The sequence below is a fragment of the Aphelocoma coerulescens genome, chromosome 2, assembly GCF_041296385.1.
Source record: "Aphelocoma coerulescens isolate FSJ_1873_10779 chromosome 2, UR_Acoe_1.0, whole genome shotgun sequence".
Taxonomy (NCBI): domain Eukaryota; kingdom Metazoa; phylum Chordata; class Aves; order Passeriformes; family Corvidae; genus Aphelocoma; species Aphelocoma coerulescens.
In genome coordinates, this window is record NC_091015.1 from 150332066 (window position 1) to 150352652 (window position 20587).

The window sequence follows — 20587 nt, forward strand, 5'->3', positions numbered from 1 at the left end:
GATTTGTAGAGAAGCCAAAAGCGGATGTTGGAACAGACATAGAGCATTACAAGTTGGAGGGTTTTTTCTGCTTTGTATATTTTTAAGGAGATTTTTCATACAGCAATCAGCCTGACCTAATTATTTTTTTGTGTTTCCATATGCAACTTGAGCCATTCTAACAACACCTTAAAAATGACTCCCATAAATTCACTCTTCTCAGCCTGAAGTGACCTTTGTCAGGGGGAACATATGCTCATGGAGCAGAAGGGAACAGTCTGGGGAACTTATCTTCATGTTCAAACAAAAAGGCTCTTTGTTATCAGAGATGGAAGGATGCTGCTTTCCTACACCAGCTTCAATACAAACATTGAGACTGGAGGTTCAAAAAATACACTGAGAGTTGTGCAACACTTGCATTTGACAGTTTTCTAAATTATATGTGTAAATCCATCTATGGACTAGTATTTTTTATAAGCAACCATGCAGTATCACTTCAGGGGATTTTTTAATGTACTGGGCAAGTACTATTTGGTCTGTTTGAAGGGAAATGGACAGGCTGGTCAAAAATATTTTTAGGAACTGGAAAATGTCATCTTTGGCAGGGATAACTTAGCAGTACACAGAGAGGCAGCAAACTTCATCACAGACTGGGAAAAAATCCCAGCCCTCCCGTCACGTTAGTGACCGAAGTTTAACAAAGGGCTTTCAGAGGCCCCTTCAACACATCTCCTAAATCTGGTTCCTGTGTGCAAGGAAGAGAGAAGCTGTCTGGGGCACAGCAAGCAGCTGCACAGGCCCACGTGCACAGTGTATCTGCAAGTGCATGAAATTGCATGCAAAACCTGATTCAAGTGAAAGCTTTTGCATAGTCACCCTTAATATAAGACATATGGTTTTCATTACGATGTGCATAAAACATTTTAAATCAGTTTGACATGTTTTCAACAGGCAAGGGAAAAACACTGGAAGGAGAAACGTATCTGGGAGGTAACTGACAAAACAACCCTGCAATCCCAGGATGAACGGCAAAAATTGTTGTAAGTTAATCAAATATTTACTGTAACACACACGCTGAAATGATTACAAGAAACTAATAAAGTCCAAGTGCCATCTATTGAAAAGAACAGTAAAATGTTACCCAGTATACCAGTTGGTTGCACAAACTGTATTTTTTACAGAAACAAATCCAAGGTAGGCCTGAGCCCAATGCATTTCAAGTTATGACTGCCATCATTTGCTGCTTTTTTCACCCGTATTGTTAAGAAGCACAAAGACAAGAAGCCTGTGCTTTTTCAGCTTATTAATCCTTGTGCGTTTGTGGTCAAGCTGTGTTCCACCAGCTCTAGCAAACAGACACAGCCTGCCCAGATTTTAAAAGCCAACAGCTTCCTATTATTTACAGAATCTAAGAAAGGTGGAACACAGACCTGTAATGAAGTGCCTCAGCATGGAAGCAAAACAATGTAATACTAATAAAATATGAAACAAACCTGGCAGAATTTTCATTTCTCTTAAATAGATTTTACATAATGGTGTATATAAAATACAGTATTATAAAGCAGGTTTGCTATTTTTTTATGCCACTTTAAAGGCAGTACATTTCAGGCTCCTTGGGAAAGCTATGTCCACCTTGCAGTAGCTGGAGGCTGAATGTACAAAAGGAGGCTGGGTCTCCCATCTCCTGGGAGGAGTTAAGGGAATTTTGGAACTGGTGCTCTCTCTAGCTGCCATCTCAACTGGGAAACACCTCCCACCAGCCTCACTCAGCAAAGCTGCTCAGCTCTGCCAGACTCTTGTTTCTGGGCATGCCTAGAAGCAGGTCAGCTTAAAAATGGGTGAACAGTTTGATGCTTCTTTAGAAGACCAGGGTGGGTGTTTCACGCTACACCACATAAATCAAGTTCCACAAAAAACAGGCCCTAAGACAGCTCTTTTATGCTCTCTGCTTTACTGGGGAAAGAAAGGCTCCACCTGGGATTCTTAGGGCCAGATTTATCTTTGAACTGGGAGGAGGCTGCACGTCATCGCTCCATCACACCCCCAGGACCACGGCATCCAGCAATAAGAACTTGATAAAGAGATGAGGTCCTATCCTTGCAGCTCCTCCATAAAACCACCCAGTTTGGAAGGCCTGTCTTCATTAACCCCTGCTACATGGGTGAAATTCAAACAGGCCTGAATTTCCCACAGCTCCCACCTCCATCAGAAGACCCCCCTGCACACAACAGAGCTGAGAAAATGATTCTTTGCAATCTAAAGTTTTGGCTAAGTTGGGCAACTTCTATCCAGTTGTTCTGGCTGCTGGGTTTTATTTTATGAGTATTAATTGTGGTTTCTTTACTGGAACAGGGACTGGACAGGCATTTTTCCTTTCTCCTAGGCTCTTCCCAAGCTCAGAATTATTAACTTCAAGTGAGAACCAAAACAGAGTGAAGACATCTAAAGCACAGCTTCATCAGGATTTAGATACCTAGGTACGTAAAAGCAAGTAAAATACCACTGCTTAAATAGGCCAGATGCTCAAAATGACACCACTACCTGCAAAGACCTGGTAAGTTGTTTATGCTTGACCTTCCAGTTCTGAGCTCAGTCACTACCCACTCACCAATGTCTTTATACCACAATGAAATCAAATAAGTGAGATTTGCATGACTAAAATAAAGACATTCCCTTAGCTCTCCACTCCTATGCATAAATGCAGATATATACACACAAGGAATATATAGACCTATCCACTCAATACTGCTCAAAAAGTATTTGAAATAATGACTCAGAGGGAAACAAATCTTTTAGGTAGTAATTTGGTCACCAAAAAAAAACCAGATCAGAGAATACTAAAAGTAGTTATGATTCGAAGTCAAAAATGGCCAGAAAAATGGAGAATCAGATTTTTCCACTGTTTGAAATGATGCTTTAATTATGAAAACTAACAAATGTCTTTCTTCTTCTAAAAATGGGGTAAAAACATTAAAAAAAAAATCCCCAAACATTCAAAATATTTTAGATTGAATCTGGCCTTTGTTCAGTCTGAAACAAAGATTTTCTTTAATGCTTTGATTTGGCAGCTATCCCCAAATCAATTGCTTGCATAGCTCTGCTTTGAACATAGTAAAATGTCAGACAAAAAAGCAATAGGGGGATGAAAAGAAAAATAAAAAAGGAAATAATCTATCAATTCGTGAGTAAACACTGCTCACAAAACACTTTAAATCCCATGATTCTCATTAAAAAGGCATTAATAACCTGGAGAAATTCCAAAAAAGGTCAACAATAATGATAACAGCATTACAGGGCACTGTTTATTAAGGGAGATTATGGGAATGCAATTTGTGTTTTCTAAGATAAAAATGCATGCTGACAACAGTTTATCATGGGAGGAGGAATACAGCTGGAAAACTGTAAAGAAAACTATGTAACAGCTACACAGGGTTCTGACTGCAATGCATGTTATTTCATGAAAAATTACTTGAAATAAAAACTCATGGTGAGTGGGAGTTGTGCATAGTAAAATGTATCTGGAGTAGGTTCAGAATACTTTAAACCAGGGAATCAGGAAGCTATTTTAAACACTGGCATAAATCATACAGATTGTAATTTAAAAGCAGAGGACAAAAAAAATTTCCTAAGGGAAGATTCATAATGGACTCTTTCGTATGCACAGTATTTCATTCGGTGAAGGTGAAGTGGGCTGAAACCCAGAGAAAGCAACCAGAAGGCAGAGAAAATTCACTGCAGTAAATATACAAATTTCAAGGCATGTTCTATGTTGACCTTACACACATTTTAAAACAAATACTTAAGGGTGTGCAGTATGTATAGCATCAGTTTCTCCTTTCTGGCTCAAATTCTGCTCCGGATTAGCAGAGGAGAAAAAACCCAAACAAACCTGCTTGAATATACAAAAAGAATTTTATTGTTTTTACTAAAGATCACAGCTATTGCCATCTTCAATACCTGCCTCTAAATCCCAGGGCCCTTCTTATGCCAGGCCCTCAGCTGTCTTTTCCTGATGCAGGAGCACGTCCCCACAAGCCCCAGGAGACCTTCATTTCTATCAAAAGGCATTTGGATCTAAGAGATGTATTGTGTGGCAGGGATCTCCTCCTGTGCAGCATCCCAGGCACTCCCTGCAGAAGCCCCATGTCCATGTCCCCTACTCACTCTGATTTGCAGTTAGAGCAGTGCCTCTCTCATAGACCAAGGGCAAGGTTAAGTTCGAGGCCACAAGCATCCTCAGGTCACAATCTCCCTGTAACAGTGGCTGTCCCACTTTCTGTGTGTCTGGAGCAGCATCAGTACAATTAATGGGCCAGGGAGAGAGAGCTACTGTGTGCCTGCTGGGAACTCAGCTTTGAACCCCCAGTAAAAGAGTAACTAAGTAAAGTGGAACAGCTTCCCTGGGAGCAGACACCCTGCATCCCCTCAGCCTGCCCGGCGGCTCTGTATTAGGGCACTCCTCTCCTTTGTGCTGAAGTCCATCCCCCAAAAGACACACAAAGAGATCTAAATCTAAGTTTCTTTTTCCTTTACTGAACTAAGCAACAAGGACATCCATTTATTTATTTATTTTATTTTTTATAAAGGAGGTATGTAACTGCAGACTTTTGCCCAAGGCCCTGAATTGCAGGTGGCCTGTGCCACCAGCCCAGAGCTGGGCAGCTCACTCACTATGTGGGACAGGTGGGACCCAGGCTTTCAGCTTTCACCTGACAATTTCTTGTCTAGAACTTGCTGGATTCTTTTTTTGGATCCTCTATTTTTGCTGTGACATCTGGGCACTTACTGCAGCCCAAGAGTCTTCTGAACACAGAAATGTATGTCTTGAGAGGCCATGGCCCACCCACTAATAGCCTGTCTCTACTATGCAACATCTAAAATAATATTTTAGAAGGGGTTGGATTATAAATTTTGTGACACAGAATTAAAAGATTGTTTTTCTATGCCACTTTAACAGGAATTTGTAGATTTGTGTTAAATACTATGAAATGCTTCAAAGTTGAAGTACAACTTGTAGCTTCTACTTTGCTTATTCATGTTTATAAGAAATATTTGGCTATTTGAACATGTTTTCCACATCAATTCAAGCAAATTTGTTTAAATTAAAAGTTTAAATCTAAAGCATATATAAATCTGAACTAAAAAAGTATTGCTATGCTAATAATTTTACCTACCTTTCTAAATATGTTCTGCTTAAAATATTTATATTCTGGTTATATTCCAGTATTATTTTTTAGAAGTCACAGAGCACTTATTTCAGTTCAGTGTGATTTAGTTAGCTTTAGGACTTTAATTAGTCCTAAAAACATTTAATTTCTGTGAATCCATAGTGCAAAATGGGATTCAGAATCTCCCTGTGCAATGCTAGCCAGCTTGGGCAGCAGTCCTCACAAAAGGGACAAATGGAGAGTGCCTAAGATTATCAGGGATGAACAGAAAAGGAAAAAGCATCTAATTAGAGCTACTTGAAGGTCTGTGGGTGCTCTTCAAGCGCAAACTTTCTTCCACAACTGAATGTCTAAGAACGACTTCCTTTCCATTAAAAAAAAGAAAGAAGCCAAAAAACAGAAACAAGAGCCACAGAGACTGTGGTTGCCTTCAGTAAGAGCCAACAGCAGAGGTGTCAGAGGCCTGCTGAGAGGCCTGGATATCCCAGAGTATGTGGGGGAGGCTGGGCTTTGCAAAGGCCAGACCCTCAGCAGTATCACCCCCACCACCACCCCCAAACCTCACAGGCTGGTCACCTCCCAGACCTTAGACTGCTACAACCACCAAACCTCTGCAGGGCGATGCCCCTCTGGGCGCAACTCCAGGACACAAGCTCTGAGAATGGCACGGGCTGGAACCACAGACACAGTGTCCTCGCTCCTGGAGGGGGAGATGTGCATGTGCATCCCCCCCGGAGCACACCCTGCTCCTCTGGGACCCACAGAACTGAGACCTTAATAACTCCCTATGCTGGCAGGTCAGGCAAGCCAATCTACACAGCTCCATAGCAACAGACATGAAATTAAAACAGTAAAATATGCAGGAGGACTCAGTGCATACAGAATTAATATCCAGAAACATTTTTTATTTAGAAAATCAGCAGCAGCTATTTTGTGTGGGCGCAAAATGAAAGGTGAAGAAGAAAAGCAAAAGGAACTGAGGAAAAGGAATAGGGTCAAAAACTGCCACAACTGTATTTGTTAGATTCTGTATCAGAGAAGATCTCAGAAAACTTATTGTCACAAATGAAATTATGAAATACACATACAAGAAAGGGAGAAGAATGTGATTGAAACGGTACAGGAAACAAATGTTGCATATGGTTGGATTTGAATGTCAGGATGGTTATAAAAGCTGCTATCAGATGTGGGATAGAAGTGAAGCATTCAAAGCATGTGCTTACATCTGAGAAAGATGCTTCCTCCCTATTTATTGACAAGGTGATGTTTGCTTTAAAAACAAGATCAAACGTTTTCCAGAAGCACAAGTAATTGACCATTGTGTATCTGCTCTTTGCCAAATATTGAGTGGCTTAAGGATCTGATGCTGAAGTTAAAGCCCTCCTCATCTGGTTTAAGTTGCTCAGGGAACCTGGGCTTTTGCTCTTCCTCTTTTCACTTGCAAACTCCTCTGCACCTGTCAGACAATCTATGTTCTACACTTATCAGTAAACATGGTCAGATCAAGAGATTCCTTGTTATTAATTCAAGTAATTAAGGCGAGAACTACTGGTCAGTCATAGGCAAGATGTTCCATCATTTGGTATCAACTCAATTCACTTGGCCCATCTTCAGAACCTTTTTTTGTTCTATGAGCAAGTACTTAAAGTACGCTGAACCTGGTGTATCTCATTTCCCAATTTCAGCATTCTTATGCATGTAACACCAGCCACATATCTAAGTAATTGAATTTTCCTAGGAATGGAAGCATAAATTTCCCAATTTCACCACTCAAGTATGGTTATCATTGGTTGCAAGATGGGAACATAGTGTTCACTGATTAAATACTGCATTTGTAACTGGGTTAAATGTTCTTTGACATACCCTTGTTCTTAATTATCCCTCCCTCAAAAAAAGGGGCAGTCTTGGAATGTGGGTTATGAAGAGCTGTGAAATAAGTTACAGCAAAAAGACAGAGACACCAGTCTTCTTATTTCTCTTACCTTTGTGTGATTCTGCTTTTAAAATGAAGAATGCCAATTTATTTTAAGGACCAGTCAAGGCAGTTTGCTATCTCCAAATACAGGTTTTCCATTGGTTTTGGTTTGTTTGGGTTTTTTCAAACAACCAAACAGTGTGACTTTACATTAGAATACATAGTACAACATCAGCATTTTGAAAAGTGTTTCAACATAATAGGTAGATGTCCTGGCCAGTAGTTAAAAAGATTCATGAATTTCTGTGTGCCACAGGAATTGTTCAAGTTAGCACATTTTGTAACTTGGTTTTTGTATTCTGTGCTGTTGTTCCTGAACAACAGGGACAACAGATCTATTATTTTCCTACTGCTTGCAGAAATTTGGTACAGAGAATAAAGAAAAGTCATACAAAAACCAGATACAATGCTCTTGGATAAATGAGCTGGTAAAACACATCTTTCTAACGTTTTATCAAACTTTCCAAGATAAAAAAAGTTTTATCATTACAAAATGCAATCAGAAAGAAGTTCTTGACAGTGAAATAAATCTTCAGAATTACCTCTAAGACAATCCACTCACAGAACTTACACACCAACTCCTGTTTTTCAAGTAAAGCATATACACACATTCATCAGACACTCTTATTCCCATACTGTCATACTGAAATGAGGGAGTGAGTCGACAGAAGACCTGTAAAATAACACAGCCACATCAGGAATATAACCTAAATGAGAGCCTTTATGTTTTGTTTTTACAATAACCAGAGTGACTGCCTTTAGAATACAGACACATATGGAAGTAAAGTAGCAACATGGATTAATTTATCTGCTAATTTTATACTAATGGGTTAAGTAGTCACTACTCCTTGCTTTCATACGGGACTCCCAGAAATAAATTCCTGGACATTTAGTGTCCTGGGAATCTAATCCTCACACACCAGACAACTAAAAAAAGAATAAAAAACCCCAAACTTCAGGAAGAGCATTATGTTTTAACAGCTAGACATTTTTAACATATAAAACATATTTTGCAGCTAACACTTGCATTTCTTCTCCAATCTGTTTGGCTTATTTAAGCTCTAGTCTTAATATTTCCAGTTGTCTAGGGTAATTTCACTTGCCTCCTTTTTGATCACTGTCAGCTCCAACACTGACTAAAAAAGCACCTGCATATATTGAATACTCACAACCAAGTAAGGGCAATCCATTCTGCTCCACCTGTCTCTCCTAAAACTCCTAATAGTTCTAAAGCCTTCAAAGATTAATCTGTTCAGATTGGGACACCCTACCCCAAGGATCATTTATCATGACTTAATAGATTCACCAGGAAAAAGCAGGAAACACATGCTGAGTACAAGATTACTTACTTTACCTTGAAGTTAAATGACATTTTTAATTGAATAGTGATTGCCAAAAGACTTTTATTTTTTAATATATACTTTCATTTTTATGAACTTAAGTGGTCTAGAAAGGGCAGGAAAAACACAAATTCTGCCTTGCAACTACGTAACTCATACCTGGCTGATGCACTATTTAAAGCAAAAAAAAGTCCAGCAACACAGGATTACAGAATCACCAGGAGGCAGAAGGGACCTTTGGAGACAACCTAGTCCAGCTCCCCACTCAAGCAAGTCTAGCTGGAACAGGTTGTCCAGGACCGTATCCAGTTGAGTTTTGAATATATCCGTGGATGGAGATTCCACAACTTCACCAGGCAACATGTGCCAGTGTCTGACCACTGTCTGACAAAAAAAAGTGTTTTCTTATGTCCAGATGGAATTTCATGTTTTCAGTTTGTGCTCATTGCCTATTGTCCAAGAAATGTAGGTACTCTGTGTGGTGAAAGCCTCTGAGATCTTCCCATTAATCTTAACAGAAAAAAGTTTTAATGTCCAAACTCCCAGTGATGACCCTTCTTGAAACATAATCCATAGCAGTTCAATGACACTGAAATCCCAAATATTGCTGTTTTAGCCAGTTTCAGTAATAAATGGCCAGATGTTTTATTAGCAGTGAGAAAAAAAACAAACCACTTTTCTGCATAGTCTTCTGCTACCTGGAATGTTTATTACTGTACCAAGATGTGAATGACAGACAGCCAGTCCTTACAAGGTTTGGGAGCTGACCCTAACTGGGGCTCACCTAAGGTTCCTTTTGTGCAGTGGTGTTTACACCTCTACTCTGCAGGATCCTGAAGGTGCTAAAAGGTCTGAGACAGCCTTAATGTTTTTTCTTAGGTCTTAATAATTTCACATGAAACTTCAGCAGTTCCATGGGCTCTAAGAAACAGCTCTAACAGCAAACATTCAGTACACTGTCCCAAGTGTGCCTCTAACACCAAAAGCAAGAAGACCAGAACTTTACAGAAATTCTGAACACAGCTGATCAGATGCCCTTCTCAAATTCTGATGCTCACAAAGATTTAAATACGTGTTAGTTTAAACCTGCAAGACTTCTAAAAGTTATTGACACAACTTCTCCTAAAGATTCTCTTCTTTATCTGTGTCTTTGAAAGTTTATCAGTACTTTGCAGATTGCAGAGGCAGATTTTGAATCCTTTCACTAAGCATTCTGATGGAAGGCAAAAAAGAAGATGAGAACGACTGTCCAAGGAAGCACAACAATTCCCACGGTTCTCAACAGGATGTGAACATGAACTACAGGAATTCAGGAGGGATTTTTCTAGGAGGACTACACAAGAATGTGAACATGTAGAAGTGCTTATGGTCCTGTTTATTCAATTACAAAAACTGTAGGAGTCAGCACAGTATCTTGATACAAAACTAAGACCAAGGTTAATTAAGTCCTTTTGTGCCTTTTTGTGAGGGCATTTCCTGCAAAACATTTTGTATTGCTTTTAATATTGTATAAATGAATCACATCTAAAAGAAGGACCAACTTCAAAAATCCAGAAATTAAAAGGCCCGTAATTATCTCTGAGAGTGGATGTTCTATTATCTTCCTTAACGTTCCTGCCCTCTCCATCCTTCCCTGGGAAAGCAGGCACAGGTTTCAAGCCAAATTCACTTCTACACTGCTGTGATTCGGATTTAACGCGCAATAAAAACCATTTTCATCTCTCTCAAATGAATAATTTATCCATGATTATAAATATTTTAGAGGTTTAGCAAGAGCATTCCAGGATTATGTATGGTTCTCTATGCAAACTACATAAAATATGAATGATAGCCAAATCTATTTTGTTAATACTTCAAGAGGTGAAGATGGCTTAGACTCATATAAAAAGTCCTTAGGCTGCTAGAGGAAAGAAAAAAAAAAGCTATGCGCATTTTGTCTTTTGAAGTACAGAAAAGAAAGATGAAGTGATGTTACTAGAGAAGCAGAGAAGTATCAGAGCTTGGGAACAGCCTAAAAACATCCCAGGGTTTACTCTAAGTGTTATCTCCTTCTGACATTTCCTGAATTATGTAAATATTTGTGTAAATGTTTCTTCTGAGGTTCAGCATGTTCCAAGAGAAGAATCCTGGAAACAGACAGATTTTCAGCAAAATGACAGGAATTTTGAAGGTGCATAGTGATTGATATACTTGTGTAAAAAATGTAGTGCAGGACATGGTAAAAAATAGTGGTAGGTTAGATTTTTGTCCCTCATATCTGACTCCTGCTATGGGTCATTGTCACCAAGCCATTTCAGATTAATATGAAGTAGATATAATCTCTATAAATCAAGAAGGGCTTTTGGTAAAGAGAAAATTACACACAATCTCTTTTATGTATGACAAGAACATGTTGCTATTATTCTCCTCCATATCCCACTTCCCTTCTTTTGATCCCCTATTACTCCTTGTGTGTTTTGCTACATGGTGATGCCTCCTCTTTGCACAATGGCTACACCTTCTAGACTGAGTCACCAGAAAATCATGTACAAGTAGGTCATAGAGACTGGGTCCACCTGAAGCCACGGAATGAGGTAGCAATGGAAGAAAATCACATTAACCCCTGTGGCCAGCACTGAGGAAAATAAACCCCAGCTGTCCCCTTGCGTCCATGTCTGAAACGTCCCTCACTTGTGTCAGCTCTCACACTCCCTATGATGTGATTTTGAACAGCTTTCCACTAAAAAGTGTGAGATATTTGGCAGGAGGAACTTAGAAGTACTCTGTAAAACAGACCCGGTTGCTGATTACTGCAAAAGGCTAATAACCTCATATTACAAGGCAATTTAAGTGTAAAATTGAAAACAGTGAAGTAATTTATTGAAAAAGTGCATAACTCCTCTCCATGAGTATAGGACTCTTCATTAGAAAAAACCTTTCGCATTTATTATTCACATTTTGCTAAGTGCCATTCATATTCACAAACAAAATGGTTGTGGTAGCCCCAGCTGCACATTTGACTGTCATATACCACATTCACTGCAAATCTTGTAAGAAGTATTACCTATCACCCACTATGCACAGCAGTGGGAGACTGGGAACACTCAAGTAAAATGGTGCTATGAAATGAGTCAAAGAACTTGCAGGGATAGTGCTAAGTCAGCCTTAATCAGCCCTTCCAATGACCAAGCCAGTGAAGAGCTTTTGCAACAGATTCACTACTGTTTCTGGATTAAACATGGTGCTGGCAAATCTGAGCTGGCCTTTCATGAAAGTACCTAAATTGCTTCCAGAGGTAAAATAACTCAGGAAACAATATAGCCAGGAGGTACCTGAGCTCATAAACAATGTCAGTTCTGCAGCTGGCTCTATGCAGGGCCAACTCTGTCTCCATGATTAACTAAATAGCAGCACAAATATCCTGACCATTTGTAATCAAGAGCTGCCTGTACATGAATCAAATGATATAAACGTTTTATATCTACTCACTAAAATTACAGGAACCAATGGCACACCTGAGTATCTACTCTTGGATGTGCCACAAGCAGGTGCTGATTTAGCTAGTGGTCTGGGGTGGTCCATTAGCCCGAGGCACTGGAGTTACACTCATGATCCAGCAGTTGCAGTACAGGTCCAAATCTGCCCAACTCCCACACACAGGCTGCCTGTCCTCTTGCTTTGGTCTGACATCTTCTATCCCCAGAGCTATCAGAGCCTGGCAGTACAAACTTTAGGTAGGATTCAACAATATATCTAAGGACATCACAAGACTTTTTTCTCATATTAAGAGTCATTTATCTTTGGGCAGTGAAATATGTGTGCAATTACTATGAAACAGAATAAAATACATTTAAGCTATTTGACATCACCATCAAGCCTCATAAAAGAAAGTGAAGATGTCAGCTAATTATATTTCCATGAAAAAGACAGTAACAATAGTGTCTTCATATCTTTCAGGTGGCTCCACAGAAAGAAGCCAACTATTTTATTTACTATCAGCATTAGTGGTATCACAGGTGGCACAACACAGTGTATGTAGACACCTGTAAATATACCAGTAAATTAGAAAATGTAATTAAGGAAATGAAAGGAATTATACTCACCGGGCTTTACAAGGCTCGTCTTTGTCTCCTTCTTATATCGAGCCAGCTGTGTATTCCCTTCACTCATTGACCCTGGACTGAACTTCTTCCTGGAAAAGTCTCCATCGCTACCAGCGCAAAAACTGATTGGACTGTTTCCAGCATCAGAAGGAGTCTTAACTGGAGATACTGACTGACTACTAGGACAGCCAGTGTCATCTGAAGAGAAAAGGGAAAACATCAACATTTCTAACTAATAAGTATATGAAGTTAGCAGAATAAAAGAAAGAGTATTTCAACTACAGCTCTTTACAGTAAGTGATATTGCACAACCTTGGCTCTGAAACTTGGTGAGAAGCTATTTGTTTCATCCATTTTGTGAAGAAGTTTTGAATACCTTATGACAGGCTAAAAGGGCAAGTACTTGTTTTGCTCAGTCTGGCAAAATGCAAAATCGGGGGCTACATAATGAAAATTCCAATCTAAGATTAATTCCTTTAGCAAGGTTAAGGAGTACTGCAGCATGAAGATACACAAGACACAAATGTTGCACAGTGCACACCGGCTGCAGAGCAAACATGGCCCACATGCTCTCCTTCAAGAAATGTTCCCATATCTGAACAACAAGAGAACCTACAGCCCCCACGCACACAGTCAGGAATTTCATTTAACTGGAATTAATACAGGCTCCTCAAAATTATCTTTTCTTTAAAAGCAACCATGATCATAGAACTCTTCCATTCTTGACAAGAGGCTGTGAAGTACCTGGTTCTGAAGAGAGTGGGTTATACACAGACTGCTTTTGTTTAAAGCTGAATTCCTCTGAGGGCACACCAGCACTCCCGGGCATCAGCAGCCACCTTGGGAACAGACCCAGGTTCCTGACCTCCAGGGATACAAACACTCCAGCTCTTAACAACTGAATGCAAAGTAAGAAATCTAATTTTGAATGAAATCCACATATCAAACCCCAACTTCATCTAATCACGTCCCATGTAATCTGGAGTAATTGCAGTTCCCCTAAAAGTCGTGGTGGTTTAATTGATACACAACAAAACCAAGCACGCTACTCAGACTCTTCTGGAGAAATCTAATTGTTCTTTACCAGGACAAAATGAAAGCTGCCATCTAAATTATGCAATTGCACTCTTCTCCTGATGCATTATCTTTACCTAACATGAAACCCAAAGAAGTACCTGCAACTGAGCCAAATAATTTGCATGACCATTTTGCACTTACCTCTTCCACCCTGTTCATAATGTAGGTCAAGTCTCATTTTGCACTGAGCTTTGCATGGGCATGTTGACTTAAAAGTCAGTGTATGACTGCACATTTATGAGGCAGAAGGGACACCCCATATCCATCTGACACCTTTCTGCCCACCTCCCCTCTGCAGGAAAGAACAGCTTTTGCTTTTGGTAACTATTGCTCCCTCAATACAGTAGAAAAACTTCATCCTTTCATGTGATCCAGTTTTCCTTCATGACTGGCCAGTTCTACCCTTACTCATTTGTTCCAATGTTCTGCTTCTCATTTCTCCACATCCTGCCTTCAGTCCTGAGCAAGGTACCCCCAGGTGCTGACTGTCCAGAGCAAGCTGTATGCATTAGGCTGCAGGAGCAGCCAGCAGCCTGAGGTGTTGCATCCCTGGCCTCTGCCAAGTGCCAGGCATGATGCCAAGCCAAGGGGCAACCCAGTTACTGCCAGAAACACCTCCCAGGGCACAAAGGCCAGTAACAGTGCAAAGCACCTAATCCATCTTAATCATATTTAATTCTTTCAAATCATCCCAATTAAGCCAAAAAGCATCTCTTTTTGCCATCTTGATGGTGCCTTCTGCAACTCAGAATTAGTCCCTAGCAAAATCACAGAAAAGAGAAAACTGCTAATAAGCTTTCCAGCCTGTCCCCACATTCAACCTGACTAAAGCAGGATTGCTCCTCACATGACTTTAGTTTACTTTTTATCCTTTCCATTCCCATCAACATCACAATGTAACTCAACACAAAGAAGAGAGAAGGTGGCCATTCCTCCCAGATCAGCATCTGTTTCCCTTTCTCCAACATTTAGAGTCTTTTCTGCAGGCTGAGTCAAAGTTACCTGCAGGACAGTGGATCAGCACCACTGAGTCAGCTTCTGAACTGCATTTAAGTAGCTCCTTTAGCCATGTCCAAAGCATCTTCTTTTTAGAAGCACACAAACATTTATAAACAAATATATTCAGAAATAAGTGACAGCTTGTGCGATTTGTTTTTAATAACGACTTTTCCACTTAGATGTTTCTGTATGTGGCATTAGTTTCCAAACTTTATGTTAAAACAACAAACCAACAAAAAAATCCCTAAACAAACAAAAAACCCCTCAAAACAAGAAACAAAAACCCAAGCAAATCCCTCTCCCAAAACCTCCCCTCAAACACAAAAGAAACTATTTACCTCATCTCTCCACCAATAAAGTTACTGCAATAGCTGCACAGGTTCTGAAGACCTCACAGATCTGTTTTATATGGGAGACTTTATGTAGAAGTAGCTCCCAAAGCTGTAGTGGTGCAACCTGGGAGAACCACAGGAGCTGATGAAACTTTAAACAACAAAAGAACTCAACTACAGTGTTAAAAATTGGGGCATTAAAAACCCCAAATGTGTAAAACTAACTGCAATTAGGAAATAAGGCAGCTAAAGAATGCATACTAAAATAGCACAAAAAATGTTTTATTTACCAGCCCCCCAACACTGCTGGTGATATCACACTGGTGACCCTGTACCATCAGATTATGTCATACCTATATATCCTCGTTTTACTGTTAAGAACTTCAGCTTTCATTCCAACAGGACATTTTTTTAAAAGAAAAAATGAGCCTGGAACAAAGAATAGCTTTTCTCTACTCATACTCCTTGTACCCATTAGATACACCAATAACCAGGTGAGCACTCCCACTCCAGTTGCATTAAATTAATGACTTTATTGTACTCCCTCTCCTCTGATCATTTGTTATCTTTTATGTAATGTACAACTTCTAATCCTTCTACTATTATCCAGAAACATAAACAAAATTATAAAATTTCCAGAACTAGAGCAAGCTGTAGAGAAAGACTTTTCTGTGTCATCCTTTTGAATAATCAAAATGTTTACTACCCCAGAATGGAAGAGCTGCCTATGAAACACTGGTGCTCACCACCAAAGCAAGCAAAGCTCTGCTGTACATTGTGGGGATCCACCTGATCCACAGCTCACTCTCCAGGCACAAGAAAAAGTCCTGGTGAAGAGTGAGGTGCTCTCCAGCTGCTTAGTGCCAGCCAAATTGCCTGCACCTACCTTCATCTTTCCTGCTTTTGAAACCTTAACAGGCTATTTATTTGTATTTAATCCAGAGGAGAGTAGCCAACTTCCCTGAGGACCCTGACATGGACCTGATTCCCCCTCCATCTCCAGACAGCCTGACCACCCTCCCTGCTCACTGCTGCAGTGACTCCTCTGCTCCTCACCTGCAAGCAGAACCATGTGACTGCAGCATGGTGCATTCGCATTTCCCCCACACCTGTGGCTCCTCCTAAACCCTGCTGGCAACTCTGACAGAAGGAAGTGAAGACCTCCACCTGCCTAGAAATGGGCCAAGAAAAGGAATCTCTCTCAAAAAAGTGGGCAACAGGAGCAAATGAGCTCACAATGGGATTCACTTTCTGCTGAAGATATGATGTGCATCGGCAAGGTCAGTTAAGGATTCAACCTTGTAACTCAACAGGAGTTTTGCCCCTGTAAGGACTTCAGAACCAGACTTCTCAGGAATGCAGGTAGACCTGATTTACCTTCTCTGGCACACCAGCATCAGGAAGACAAAAAAAGAGGAAGCTGACAAATAGTGCTGTGAAAGCCTGTACTTCTAATCTTGCCTGCATTTACTTGCACAAGAGGGAAAATCACATGAATTTGTAACACACAACTTCCATTACATTCTTTCATAGTGTCTTTTTTTTTCACAGGGGCCTCCTAGGAGCATTCTGGGAATAGGCTTTTCCTTTGAACATCAGCTGGATTTCACAATTTGAAATTCTATGTCCAAGGCCTCTCCCAGATCAGACATGACTGCCAAGATTCAAAACCAAGCACAGGATAGTGTCTCCTCAAACAAACCATCAGAAAAGTTGCTCAGAGCATTCTGATATTTTCATGCCCTAACTTTTAAATTGTGAAGTCAAAATATAAACAACAGCGTTAAAGATAATAGTACTCTTAACAATTGACAAAAATACTTGTTCTTGTACACTTTTGGGCTGTTGTTGAGATGTGATGATTTTCTCAGCACAGATACTTTTGAAGGTTCATTAGAATATGCCCTTAGAACCTTCTTTAAAAAAATACTGCCTTTTCCTAAAGGCTTCAAGAAATATTGAATATATAACCTCCTTATATAACACATCTAAATAATTAATTATGCTCTTGCTGAGGAAGCACGGACTTCTTTTTACTTTCACTCCTAGCTGCCAGATCAAGTTAGGCACTCCTGTGACACTGAACTGTCCAGCTCCTGCCTGATTCCTATTTCACTGTCCAACATTCGTCTCCTCCTAAGGTTCCCTTGACCAGTGGTCAGGCTGTACATAACTCTGAATTTCCACCAAGAAATGTGGATTCCGGAATTAAACGTGTGGCTCTAATGAAATTTTAAATGTTCAGTGTACCAAGACAAAAACAATTTCCTGGCTTTTACCTGATGGTTATGTTTCCATTCATCTCAGGATCTGTTAGCGTGGGTAGCCACAGCTTTGCCAGGATGGTCCACTGTAAGCTGGCTATTGGCAGTGAGGGTACCACAAAAGGTATTTCAGAATTTTCCAAGGTAATCTCCCAGTCTGCTTGTCTGCCTCACCTTTTTTGACCCCCAATTTTTGAACTGTTTTTGTTTTCTCTTTAAGACTAGCCTTGTAACACAGGGGTGTTTATGCAATTACTAAAGTTGCTGACGGACACCAAAGGGAATACAACACCTACCTTCTACCTGTAAGGCTCTTTCTGTATTAAACTGAGAGAAAGAGGTTCCTCTGGAAGGTGAGTCAGAAGGACAGCCCCATTCAGGCTAAGTCATCACAGTCCTCTGAGTCACTGCCTGGAGGATCTCTCCATGGACTAACACAACCACTGCTCAGACCTGGGCAGCTGAACCAGTGAGGTGTAAGGGCTCAGTGCCCAGGCAGAAAAAACTGCTAATGGGAGATTCACTGTGTCATTCTGGAACAACTGGGAAACACAGTAAAAGCAACAGACGAAACATAATAATATAAAATTGGTAGTACACATAGAAAGGCAGAGGTAGGAGCATATTCACATCCACACCATGAGGGTCTCAACCCTCATAAATCGCACCTCATGCCTCTGGAGGCACCCTCGCCTTCCCAGCATCCACTGAGGGAGCACAGCCTAAGATAAGAAACATGAATATTCTCTTCAGCTCCTGATTGTATGAAACTTCTCATTTTTACTGAGGCCATTCCAGTAGGTGATCGTATGTACTCTGTAAGTTTAATAATTTGCTAGTAACAATTTGTTGCTTGCAAAATCAAACAGACTGTGGGAAAAAATATTTATTAACTTCACTAAAAGTAGAGTCCTAAAAATGCTACTAGTTTTGGTCCTACTGATCAATTTAAAACTCATTTCTTAACTATTTTTCAGACCTGTTTGGCCTAGGTATTTAAGAAAATTTCTCAGAATATCATGTACTTGTGAGGCAAGTCTCTTACCAAAAGTCAAACAGAGTAAAGCAGAGCTGAAGCACAAGGAAAACTACAGCAGGGTCAGGAAAAGAGAGGAAGCCTACTTATGCAAAATCCTGCTATGCAAATAATTTCCACATTTAATCTCGGTGTCTCTGCAGGCAGAACTTGAATTAACTATGCTCCATTTTGCTTGTGAACAAAGGCTGGCTAGCAGCTTCACCACTCCCTGAGGTCACCTACAGATGCTGGGCAAACTACTGTCCTTGAAGGGTTTCTAGACTCCCACAGACAAATATATGGCTGCTGGGATGTGCTGGGAACAGTCCAGCTTCAAAAAGGAGGCTGGATGAAATAATCTCCACAGGTCCCTACAACCTACATGCTTTTTCTTTTGTTAGATATTCCACAGCTGGAAAACACCCTGCTATTCACAGTCCATCTTTCAAGCTGGAGCTTTTTACTGTAATGTTCGAGTCATAAAATCAAACCCAGTAAAATCGAGACTAAACATCTTTGGTTGCTGAGGACCATTAATGTACAGGCAATGTACATTAATGTACACCTTTTGCTCACCAGCCCCTTGGACCTTGCTTCTGTCACACCCACAGGCTGACCACCAATGGCCACTGCTGAAAATTTAGTATGAGAGCTGCTCACTGACTTTGGTAAGAGGCCCTCTCTGTTCAGTCACAGCATGGCAGGAACGCTGACAGGCTAAGATTATATAGACGAGGGCAGAGGAAGGTGAAAAAAGATGGACTGACCGGCTCCTAAGCTTGGGCATCTTTTGCAATGCAGGATTTCACATAAACATTTCTTGCTCTTGATGTCTGACTGTACAACTGCTAAGTCATACTGAAGTAGCTAATTTTAATTGATTTTGGCAGCAAATCTACTAATGTTCCTTCTATTTGAACATTTCGCTAACAAACAGGACAGCTCTGTCAAAACATCTGAAAAAAAAAAGAAGACTATGCAATTGTGGCTTACTGGCTTTGTTATTACATTTATAGCCCCACTAATGGTGTATTACAGAAGAGAAGCATAAGGGCTTACAAGTAAAAATATCAATAAAAATATTACTGTTACTAGGAGAGCACTGTGGTCAGGAATAGCACAGCTCCCTGAGTATCATTATCACATCACAGAAAACATCTGGACAAGGTGTTTAAGATGATAAAGGACTGAAAAATCTATCTGAAAATTTTATAGAGAAGTTTTAACTAAAGGTAAGGACAGGAAAGAGTCTAAAAAAGAGATAAAGAAGAGTCTTTTCTGTTTGGTATGGGTTTAAGCACTTTAGTAGGCCTCATTAATCTTTTCTGAGGACAACAGCTGGAAGTGGAACCACTGCTTCTGCCTCTGGTGGGAAAGCATTGACTACATCCAGTATAAGAAATATTATCTGCTTAATATTAACATTAAGGGTAAATATATGTGTATATATAGATGGGTTTCTGTGTGGTTTTATGTGGTTTATTCCATTATGCAGCAAAGAAAGAAATCAGAAATATTCTTTCCAGTTTTGAAGGTACCATTTTTGGAAATAAAAATCTTCAATAGACCACAAATAAATTTATACCTATTCCTCAAATGGTGCAATACATTATACTCGTTTGGTCTCATATAGGTCTGCCTCCATGGCTAACAGCAAATAGCTGTGACCCTCACAGCTTCAAACATCACCTCAGAAGGTTGCATTCCTCACCTTCTCATGGAAGGAAATTACATATATTCTATCCACTGTTGTTTTACGCATATTTTTCTTTCCTCTTTTAACTATCCTCAAGCCCAGAGTGGCACTTAGCAGCACCACAGAATCTAGTCACATACACATCAAAACACCATTCCAAAATTTCATGGATATATACTAATCCTATAAATGTAGGGCTAAAATATGTAATGTTGAATTTCTCTTAAAGCATCAAGATTCTCTTTTAACACCATGTAAATCCAAGGCTTCTGATTAAAGTTTCATCCTGCTACAAGCTGTGATTTTCTTCAGAGTGCATGACAATATTCAACTCAATAGAAAGTTGCATGAAAAGCACTGTAAAAAGAAAGTATTGGATTATGCATTTTTGGTGAAGAAAATACATGTTATTTAGAATTCAGCCCATAGTACACAACAAGCTGCAACTAAAAGGGCAGTAGAAAGGCTGAGGTGAAGCAGAAAGGGTGACTGTTCTCAGGACACCATGCAAAATGTTCCAGAGAGAACGGGAACTGTCCTACTGACCCCAGGAGGCTCTGGGTCAGGTTTTAAAGGTTCACAGTACTGACAGATACATAAAAAGGTGATAAAAAACATCCAAAAGGTCAAATATTTTGGCTTCCAGATGTTGTTGTG

General features: G+C 40.0%; 1 protein-coding gene across 5 annotated transcripts in view; it reads right to left on the bottom strand.

Moving 5' to 3' along the window:
* SYBU (syntabulin) overlaps positions 1–20587 on the bottom strand; it is a 39976-nt gene that overhangs the window by 13455 nt on the left and 5934 nt on the right. The window contains exons 1-3 of one of the 5 annotated variants that reach the window (XM_069006035.1): positions 15839–15938; positions 14959–15076; positions 12545–12742 (exon numbers count right to left, since the gene is read on the bottom strand). The exons of 1 other annotated variant lie outside the window; for it this stretch is intronic. In XM_069006035.1, coding sequence (XP_068862136.1) covers positions 12545–12611 — 67 coding nt within the window. In that variant the 5' untranslated portion in view covers positions 12612–12742; positions 14959–15076; positions 15839–15938. Of the gene's footprint in view, positions 1–12544; positions 12743–13288; positions 13420–14958; positions 15077–15838; positions 15939–20587 lie in introns of those variants that run through there. 3 more of the 5 variants (XM_069006036.1, XM_069006039.1, XM_069006037.1) reach the window with 3 other exon arrangements.